Source organism: Pungitius pungitius, chromosome 7 (genome assembly GCF_949316345.1).
Source record: "Pungitius pungitius chromosome 7, fPunPun2.1, whole genome shotgun sequence".
Taxonomy (NCBI): domain Eukaryota; kingdom Metazoa; phylum Chordata; class Actinopteri; order Perciformes; family Gasterosteidae; genus Pungitius; species Pungitius pungitius.
The window spans coordinates 13,572,498-13,583,325 of NC_084906.1; the positions used below are offsets into that span (position 1 = coordinate 13,572,498).

The 10,828-nt window shown below is 38.6% G+C and overlaps 1 protein-coding gene across 1 annotated transcript; it reads left to right on the forward strand.

Moving 5' to 3' along the window:
- The first annotated feature begins 1,945 nt into the window (after positions 1-1,945).
- LOC119216241 (S-antigen protein-like) lies at positions 1,946-7,427 on the forward strand. Its single transcript, XM_062563577.1, has 10 exons — positions 1,946-2,638; positions 3,151-3,279; positions 3,417-3,701; positions 4,115-4,201; positions 4,319-4,432; positions 4,839-4,919; positions 5,701-5,769; positions 5,966-6,100; positions 6,806-6,916; positions 7,212-7,427. Exons 1-10 carry the CDS (start codon positions 2,542-2,544, stop codon positions 7,301-7,303), a joined length of 1,200 nt encoding a protein of 399 aa, XP_062419561.1. The 5' UTR covers positions 1,946-2,541; the 3' UTR covers positions 7,304-7,427.
- Positions 7,428-10,828: the final 3,401 nt, after the last annotated feature.

A 10,828-nucleotide genomic window follows, 5' to 3' on the forward strand; every position in this document is an offset into this window, starting at 1 on the left:
CGGTTACTGGAGACCAATGGTACACAGGGCGGTGCTGGGAACTGATGGTGGAACTGAGTGGCCTTGGCAGCGCTAATGGTAAGTGAGAGGTAATTAGAGAGAAAAGACTTGTGTGCGGCTCTCCATCCGGCAAACAGAGCGGGGAGCCGGCCTCCCCGCTGCCTCATTTATCATCATCTGCTTAGGAGGCGGTTCAGAGTCAGGACAAACAGAACAAACCCCTTCCATCTTTCTCCTTCTCTCTACCTCTTTCTTCTTATTCTTATTCTTGCATGATAGCTCAATCTCTTTCTTATTCTCTCTGTCTAATTTACCTGTTTGTCCAGTTGGTATTGTCTTTCATCTCCTCTACTTGTGCCCTATTGTTTACTGTCTTTATCTTTGTCACTCGTCCCCATTGCACTTCCTACATCTATTTCTTTCTGACTTCAAACCGATGTTTACCATTTAGTTCTTTTGTTCATTCGTCTACTTTTACTGTGACTCATCCCGTTCCCGTCAGTTCTATTTTTTGAATAAGCGTTGTCTTCATTGGTTTGATGCTTTCTGCTCTTCATTTCTGCATTGTAATTTTCCTATTCTGTTTTCTATCTTTCCTACCTCCACCTCACTGTGACCCTTGATGTTTTTCATATTTCTTTCATTCTACCCCAATTTATCTCTTAGTTCTCTTCACTGAGGTTATTTTTCATCGGGTGGATTCTGATATGTTGATCTCTCTTCCCTATTCTGTGACTTGGGGCATTAAATCCCTCTCCTACTTTTATCCAATACTGTATCTTAATCCTTTAAAAAGTATGTAATATCCCAAGTATTTCAATCACGGTCACGCACAAGAAAACCATCTTTTCCATTACTATTATATCGAAAAAAAACAACCGAGGAAGGTAATGATAGATGTAAATTGACTAGAAAAATAAGAAATTATAAACTTAGACAACACAGCTTGATGTTAGAACCCAAGTTCAATGGATGGTTTAAGGCTGCTGTGACTTGAATAAATAACCAACTGCTATGATTTCTAATATAATGACCACTTGAAAACTAAGGATGAGGTAATCTGCTTCGCTCACAGATGTATGATGGATGGATAATTAAATGTTAATAGTTCACAGGATGAGTAAGCAAGAAGTACAAGTCTTGCAGTCCAAATTCATCAGCGTAAGCACCTCTTATCTGTGTGCAGTTGTCATTAATTAATGACTTGCTCTATGACAGCAACAACGAGTCAATATTGATAATGGGCTTTAACAAGAGACAGGAAGATGTAACATAGCAGCTACGTTATAGACGTGGACATAACTCCAGGGTGTGACGTGCTAACCAAACTAATTTGATGGAAAAGTAATATGTATCACTCATGACCAGTGACGTGCGGTGAGGAAGTCAGATTCACAAATACTGATGATGTGCACTTGACGTTCGCTACTTGAATGTTTTAGCTAGCACATGCTAACTATACCATTGGTCCGTAATTTCTGAAGAAAAAGAGAGACGGAGATACTGGCTCAGCCTCCAGCAGTGAAAAGCGCTAAGGGAGGCTGACAGTCCGGCTGCCTCCCTTACCACTTATTTACTGCGGCGTTATGTCAGATTAGCAAGACTAACATACGTGAAATACAGGACCCAGGCTATGGGGTGTGAGGACATGTGATAAAGCTGTGTACAAACATTACATTGGTAACATATAGAGACATTAATTACACATGCTGAAATTGATTTATTGGTTTATGGGGGATTGCGCAATCCGAGAGGAGGCGCAGCTTGTCGCTGCCTCGTATTTAAACAGGATAATATACAAATTCAGCGATATTGCCCATAATATTCTATATCACAGATCAGTGATATATATATATATATATATATATATATATATATATATATATATATATTAATCATTATTATTGTTTATCATTTTTCTTTACATTTTATGATGACATAGGGGAGGCACTGCCTCCAGTGACCGCACGTCACTGCTGCCCACTTCCGTTCTACCTACTTTTGAGAAACCAGTATCTAACCAGTATCAAAAGGTGGATGGACCACCTACACAGACCTAGACGGACCCAGAACGCCTCACTGTGACTCCAGAGAAACGACTTTGGGCAAAAGAACGTTTCACCACCTTCCATCTTCCACCCTTCCATGTTACACCATTCCATGTTCTACATTCCACGTTGCATGTTCTGTTCTCCACAACATAAGAACACACCCTGGCAGTCAGTTAGTTGCCAGCCTTGAAACTGCACCCACAGAAGTTTTTAACATGTGGGCACGTATATCTGCGTTTTTCAGGCACCGCAAAGCCGACGAAGCTCAAGGTAAGTGAGGAATCCAGACAGACGTCTGCGTTAACTGGTGTTGATGGTTCATTGGACTTGTCAGGTGGAGAAGGCTGGGTACCTCGAGTAAACCTTTGAGTAAACCTCTGATTCCTACAGTTGGGACTGTTTTCATACTGTTTGTTTTGAGTCTGAGGCGTGAAAGGATAAAAGAAGACTGTTTTAATGCAGTTGGTGACTTTAGTTCACTACAAAATGAATGTTGCTTTCTGTTTTTTCTCATCTAGATGACAATACATCGGACGAAGAAAGCGATTACTCTGATGATGATTCAGCGTCCACCTCAGCAGAACCTGGTAAGCTGATTGTGTGAAAGTGCTGCTGGAGATGCTTCCCATCATTAGTTCACTAAACACTTGGTGTATTTATCTAGATAAACGTCAATCCTCTTCCTTCTAGTGATATATGTCCAGATGCATTGATTTTCCCTCAAGATTTTAAATGTCTCTCCCATATTATAACGGTGGTTTTGTCATTTATTTTACTGATATGTTAAAACATGAGACCATAATATCTGCCTTATTACAAAACCTATGCCGACATTGTAATCCCAGCAAGTTAAAATAGAAAACAACCAAGGTATGATGTTGGGTGATTTTAAAAAGACACATATGTGAAGTTAAATTGTAAATCGATGAGCACACATGAAATTTCAAACTATTATTCTGCAGAGTTGTTGGGGGTATTTCTCCCATATTGGGCTTTTTTGGGAGGATCTGTTAGAAGTAATAAAATACTCCTTTAAAGAAGATTCAGCCGAGCAGAAAAGACAAACTCTAATTGTTTATTTCTTTTTGCCTGTGTGTAGGAAGCTGCAACACCTCTGTGGAGGTCGTTGGCATGAGAGATGACAAGAGGAAGGTCATCGCTGCTGAGGGCGGACCGTTGAGGCTGGTCACAGAGGACAACGAGGACAGCGAGGAGGAGACCGAAAAAAGTCAGTAGTTTTAGATTTTATTTACGTTCAGTGTCAAATTAAAATTGGTATTACCATTGTAGGATGGGTAGAGTTTAGGTGACATATAGTCGCTGTCACTCACAAATGTATTAAAAAAAACATGTTTGTGTCTGCAGATGAGTCTGAGGAGGCAGACGAGCCTGAGGAGGCAGATGAGCCTGGGGAGGCAGACGAGCCTGAGGAGGAAGACGAGCCTGAAGAGGCAGACGAGTCTGAAGAGGCAGACGAGTCTGAGGCCGACGAGTCTGAGGCAGACGAGTCTGAGGCAGATGAGCCTGAGGAGGCAGACGAGTCTGAGGCAGACGATGAAGAACTGGATGACATCAAGGCAGGAGGATGGCTATCGTATTTCCACCTCCGCAAAGCCGACAACGTACCTGCAAGAGTTAAAAAAGCTCCATGTAAGTGAGGAATCCAGACAGACGTCTGCGTTAACTGGTGTTGATGGTTCATTGGACTTGTCAGGTGGAGAAGGCTGGGTACCTCGAGTAAACCTTTGAGTAAACCTCTGATTCCTACAGTTGGGACCGTTTTCTTACTGTTTCTTTTGAGTCTGAGCCGTGAAAGGATAAAAGACCGTTTTAATGCATTTGGTGACTTTAGTTCACTACAAAATAAATGTTCTTTTATGTTTTTCTTCATCTAGATTGCAATACATACACTGTAAAAGATAATGTGTTGAAAATACAGTGAAATACTGGCAGCTGTGGTTACCAGAACTCCAACGTAAAAATGACAGCGTCAACGCCTTAGACATTACATGATGTTTTTTTAACTGTAAATTTCACAGTTCAGAACTGTTATTTGTTTACAGTGTACTCATCGGACGAGAGTTCAACATACGAAGAGGAGATTCAAGAGGCAGCCGAAAACCCTGAGGGTCACTTAGCGTCCACCAATGGTAAGCTGATTGTGTGAAACAGCTGTTGGAGATGCTTTCCATCGACAGTTAGAGTTTAGGTGACATATAGTCAGTGTCACTCACAAATGTATTCAAACAACATGTTTGGGTCTGCAGTCGAGTCTGGGGCCAACAATGAAGAACGGAATGACATCAAGGCAGGAGGATGGCTATCGTATTTCCGCCCCCGCAAAGCCGACAACGAACCTGCAAGAGTTATAGAAGCTCCATGTAAGTGAGGAATCCAGACAGACGTCTTCGTTATCTGGTGTTGATGGTTTATTGGACTTGTCAGGTGGAGAAGGCTGGGTACCTTGAGTAAACCTTTGAGTAAACCTCTGATTCCTACAGTTGGGACCGTTTTCTTACTGTTTCTTTTGAGTCTGAGGCGGGAAAGGATAATTTTAATGAAGTTGTTGACTTTAGCTCACTACAAAATGAATGTTCTTTTATGTTTTTCCTCATCTAGATTACAATACATACACTGTAAAAGATAATCTGTTGAAAATACAGTGAAATACGGGCAGCTGTGGTTGCCAGAACTCTAACGTAAAAATGACAACGTCAACGCATTAGACATTACATGATGTTTTTTTAACTGTAAATTTCACAGTTCAGAACTGTTATTTGTTTACAGTGTACTCATCGGACGAGAGTTCATCATACGAAGAAAGCGATAACTCTGATGATGATTCAGCGTCCACCACAGAAGAGACTGGTAAGCTGATTGTGTGAAACTGCTCCTGAAGATGCATCCCATCATCACTTCACTAAACACGTGGTGTATTTATCTTCATATCTATATTTATATTACGTTCAGTGTCAAATAAAAATTGGTATTACCATCGTAGCGTGGGTAAAGTTTAGGTGACAAACAGTCGCGGTCACTCACAAATGTATTAAAACAAGATTTTGGGATCTGCAAGAGGATAGTTATTTACCGTATTTCGGCCACCGCAAAGCCGAGAACGTACCCGTAAGCGTCAAAACAGCTGAAGGTAAGTGAGGAATCCAGACAGACGTCTGCGTTAACTGGTGTTGATGGTTCATTGGACTTGTCAGGTGGAGAAGGCTGGGTACCTCGAGTAAACCTTTGAGTAAACCTCTGATTCCTACTGTTGGGACTGTTTTCTTACTGTTTCTTTTGAGTCTGAGGCGTGAAAGGATAAAAGACCGTTTTAATGCAGTTGGTGACTTTAGTTCACTACAAAATAAATGTTCTTTTATGATTTTCCTCATCTAGATTACAATACATACACTGTAAAAGATAATCTGTTGAAAATACAGTGAAATACTGGCAGCTGTGGTTACCAGAACTCCCAACGTAAAAATGACAGCGTCAACGCATTAGACATTACATGATGTTTTTTTAACTGTAAATTTCACATTTCAGAACTGTTATTTGTTTACAGTGTACTCATCGGACGAGAGTTCATCATACAAAGAGGAGAGTTTCAATGCAGTTGAAAGAATGTTCCTTTTTGTTTTTTCTCATCTAGATGACAATACATCCGACGAAGAAAGCGATTACTCTGATGATGATTCAGCGTCCACCTCAGCAGACACTGGTAAGCTGATTTGTAAATCGATGAGCACACATGAAATTTTCAACTATTATTCTGCAGAGTTGTTGGGGGTATTTCTCCCATATTGGGCTTTTTTGGGAGGATCTGTTAGAAGTAATAAAATACTCCTTTAAAGAAGATTCAGCCGAGCAGAAAAGACAAACTGTCTTGTTGTTTATTTCTTTTTGCCTGTCTGTAGGAAGCTCCAGCGACTCTGTGGTGGTCGTTGGCATGAGAGCTGTCAAGAGGAAGGCCACCGCTGCTGAGGACGGACTGATGAGGAAGAAGAGGCTGGTCATCATCCCTCGAGACAGCGTGGAGACAACCAAACAAAGTCAGTAGTTTTATGCTTTATTACGTTCAGTGTCAAATAAAAATTGGTATTACCATCGTAGAGTGGATAGAGTTTAGGTGACATATAGTCGCGGTCACCCACAAATGTATTAAAACGACATTCTTGGATCTGCGAGGATAGTTATCATATTTACCGTATTTCGGCCACAACAAAGCCAACAACGTACCCGTAAGCGTCAAAACAGCTGAAGGTAAGTGAGGAATCCAGACATACGTCTGCATTAACTGGTGTTGATGGTTCATTGGACTTGTCAGGTGGAGAAGGCTGGGTACCTCGAGTAAATCTTTGTGTAAACCTCTGATTCCTACAGTTGCAATGGTTTTCCCTCAGGATTTTAAATATCTCTCATATTATTTCAACGGTGGTTTTGTCATTTGTTTTACTGATATGTTAAAACCTGAGACCATAATATCTGCCTTATTACAAAACCTACACCGACATTGTAATCTTAGAAAGATAAAATAAAAAACTACCAAGGTACAATGTTGGGCGATATTTAGAAGATACACATGTGAAGTTAAATTGTAAATAAAATTGAAATTTAGAACTATTATTCTGCAGAGTTGTTGGGGGGTTTTCTCGGGTATTGGGCTTTTTGGGAGAATCTGTTCAAAGTGATAAAATACTCCTTTAAAGAAGATTCAGCTGAGCAGAAAAGACAAACTTTTTTTTGCTCGTCTGTAGGAAGGTGCATCGGCATGAGAGCTGTCAAGAGAAAGATCACCGCTGCTGAGGACGAACCGATGGGCAAGAAGAGGCGGGTCATTGAGTTCAGTGAGGAGGAGAACAAACAAAGTTAGTAGTTTTAGGCTTCATTATGTTCAGCGTCCAATTAAAATTGCTATTACCATCGTAGGGTGGGTAGAGTTTAGGTGACATATAGTCCAGGTCACTCACAAATGTATTGAAACAAGATGTTGGGATCTGCAGGAGAATTAAGAGCCGACAACCTACCTAACGTTCTTTCTGGGATTTCAGGATCTCCAAATCTAAGAACATTACACACGAACCTGTCAAGAGACACAAATCTGCTCCTTTTTATTTCACATTCTGAGGATGGTCCTCACCTTTCTTCTCCTTGTCTCTCCAGACTTCAAGGACTTCCTCCAGATTTGCCTGAGATTCAACCCTTTCACAGGCCCAACGCTGGAGCAGCTCAAGAATCACCCATGGCTTAGATGATCGGAAAAGACTGCAAACCTATAGCTAAAATTACTTAGGGATGCACTAAAATACTAACATTTAGATATACACAAATATACATATCCACTAACATTTATATACACACAAATATACATATATATATATATATATATATATATATATATATATATATATATATATATATATATATATATATATATATATATATATACATATATATATATATATATATATATATATATATATACACTTATTCCCACTAACATTTAGATACACACAAATATACATAAATATATATATATATATATAAATATAAATACCTTATTCCCACTAACATTTAGACACACATATATATATAAATTCACATATACACAATATACATACACATATATACATATATATATATATATATATATACATGTATATATATGCACACACACATAAATAAATATATATATATATATATGCACACACACATATATATATATATAAATACACTTATTCCCACTAACATTTAGACACACATATATATATAAATTCACATATACACAATATACATACACATATATATATATATCAATCCCATATATATATGTACATATGCACACACACATATATATATATATGCACACACATATATATATACATATGTACATGCACACATGTATACTGATAGTATAAATATTGTATTACGTTCACTTTGAATCCCGATGACAATTCTCAGCTTTCTGCTCCTCTAACTGCTGATTACTGCATATATATATATATATATATATATTGTTTGAAGTATGTTACATGTATCAATGTTTAGTGTAGAATTGTAGTTTGTGTGATGTTAGATAGTAGATATTACATTTGTATGTTAAATGAAGTGAATGTGAATTATAGTCAATAACAATTTATAGTAATGTAAATCATATAAATACTGTACACATTAACATCCTGTCATGATGTAATGTTAAAACCTGGGGACGGAAGCTAATTGCCGTCCTTTATGGATTTCTCCCATCTTTTTTCCGAAAGAGGGTTTTTGATGGGAGTTTTTTCTCCTGTCAGGTATTAGTTAGGCAATTGGATGCAAGACAGCCGAATGTGGCAAAGTATTGCACCAGATAAACTGTGATAAACCATAAGAGCATATAAATATGATTCATCGTAGTGTGATCTTCTTTGAGGGGCTTCAGAACCCAACAATATATATACATAATTATACACTGATAGTATAAATATTGTATTACGTTCACTTTGCATCCCGATGACAATCCTCAGCTTTTTTCTCCTCCTCTAACTGTGGATTACCAAGACTTCATGAGGACCACACGTGACTCCGAAACAGCTGACTATTCAATTTATCAGCACAGAATTTAACATTGAATATAAATGTTAAATAAATAAATAAAATCTAAACCAAATCCATTTCTCTGTTCCTTCGACCACAAATAATCATCGTTCTGTTTTTTTTAATTACTTTTTGACTTCCGTTAAACTACAATGTTCTTGAGTTAATGAGGGTTTGTATATAAAAGACACATGCAAGTTGGATTGCTAATATTTTAGTATTCAAGTGTTTACTCACTTTCTCTTTTCTTAAGACATCTTACCTTCAAATACATGACAGGAAGAAAAAAAAGTAACTTTCAAAGTAAATAATCGTGCTTTGAAACATAACTATTTTCATAAGAACTAAGTCAGGCATTTAAAAGCACATATTAATTTGATTCACTACTAACAAACATACTCAAACTTAATTTACATGATGTTGACGTGGGGTGCTTTCGCGTTCTGCCGCGTTGACTGAAAACATGGACGGAAATTTATTTATTCATTTTTAATTTACCATGCAAAGGCCCACTACAAACGGGACCCACCAGTTGAGACACACTGCATTAAATGACTGCTGCGTCAGTTCATCGGTGCAAAGATACAGCGTATACGTGACTTTATGTCGTAGGGTAATGGTGGGGGTCAAGGTTATTCATTTGACCTTTAAATGATACCCACGCAAGCATAGGCGTAACCACGCATCCATTGGGGGGGTCGTGTCCCCCCCCCCAATATTGAGAACCACAGCAGAAAATATGTAAAATGTATGTTCTTCTTTTATGAACCCTGTCAATGGATCGTTCTCATGGCTCGTTGTTTGAGGTTCTCACTCCAACGTGCGCTCACTGAGCAACAAACTGGACCAACTTCAGCTGAGTGTAAAACGAACCTTGATATTTCCATCTTTAGCTGACATTTCCGACTCAAAAATGCGCATATTTCTCTCTCCCCAGTGAGCACAAGTTGGTTGGTTGAAACTGGGTCTGAACGTCTATGACTTAATTTCAACGTCCTTTCAACCGGCCAAAAAGTGTGTGAAACATCAACGTACTAGAAAAGGGTAAATTTCTTGATAATTTGCCACGATCGTTTATATTTTAACTTAGGAAAAAGGGAACAAAAAGAAACCAGCAACGCCAACCCAGGAAGTAACCGAGGGAAAAGGAAGAGAAATCTATGAATAAAGTACATTTCTAAATCTTAACAAAGGACAACACAAGGTCGTTACACTGAGCAGGCGAGAGACTGGTTTCCAAAAAGAGATACAAAAGTTTATTTTGATCACAATTAAAATAGTTACTCTTTATTTATTGGTGCAGATGGAGGTGATTTCAGGTATACTATCCCGATTCAAGTGACTCAGAGCCAGATCTTGTTACAGAATCTGAAAAAGAAGTTCCAATGATTCAGAAAAATGGGCTACAAACAGAGAATTCTAAACAAACTTGTCCATGTTGTTGCTGCACTTATTTCATAATTTATTTTCACAAAATGTATTTCATTTTTGTATTCTGTTTTTGTATAGGAAAAGTGTTATATGTATAGTGTTATATTGATATGAATAAATACAAATGAATCAGATGTGTTGTTCTTGTTAAGGGCTGTTGACATGACAACAGACCTCTACCACAAAAACCGGAAATGTGTAATCAATGTGGAAGTGGACTTCCTGTCAAGTGTCAACACATCAGGAGATAATGGAGTTTTCACAACATCGCTCACAGATTTATCTACACTTACATTTGCTGATGTTGCAAGACTGATGGAGGAAAACTCCACAAAATAAATGGTACACATCAATTTGTCCATCAGTATCAAGTTTACTTAAGTGATAGCGATCAGGCTAACTGTTAGCTACTGAACACAATGTATGTAGAGTATAGAGGATATATAATACTTTAATAAAGCATTATAGTCTGTCCAAGTGAACGTCTTGTGTGTAGCGACAATGTTAGCCGAATGCAGACTTTAACATCTGCCGGCTCAAACACAGGCTCCGTTTTTTCGTTCCAAGGAATAAGACTTGGGCACATATGTCAAACTCGTCCGGTGCGGCCAGCACGCCGGTGTCCGGCTGCCCACCGTCAGCCGTTTGCTCGAAGTGGGCCTCTAGTTTCAAACGGCAAACAGTGATCTGCTGCAGGCACAAGTGCTCCCATAGATATGAGTGCTCCCCCTTTTTAATGCTAAAGTTTGGTCCGTCATTCCACCGGATAGCCT

Bases quoted from the DNA above. Each gene is read 5' to 3' on its own strand.
- LOC119216241 (XM_062563577.1), top strand. From the start codon at position 2,542: ATGTTGCTTTCTGTTTTTTCTCATCTAGATGACAATACATCGGACGAA. The intron at 4,920-5,700 runs GTAAGCTGATTG...TTTCTCATCTAG, and splicing joins GTCCACCACAGAAGAGACTG to ATGACAATACATCCGACGAA. The intron at 6,101-6,805 runs GTCAGTAGTTTT...GCTCGTCTGTAG, and splicing joins CGTGGAGACAACCAAACAAA to GAAGGTGCATCGGCATGAGA.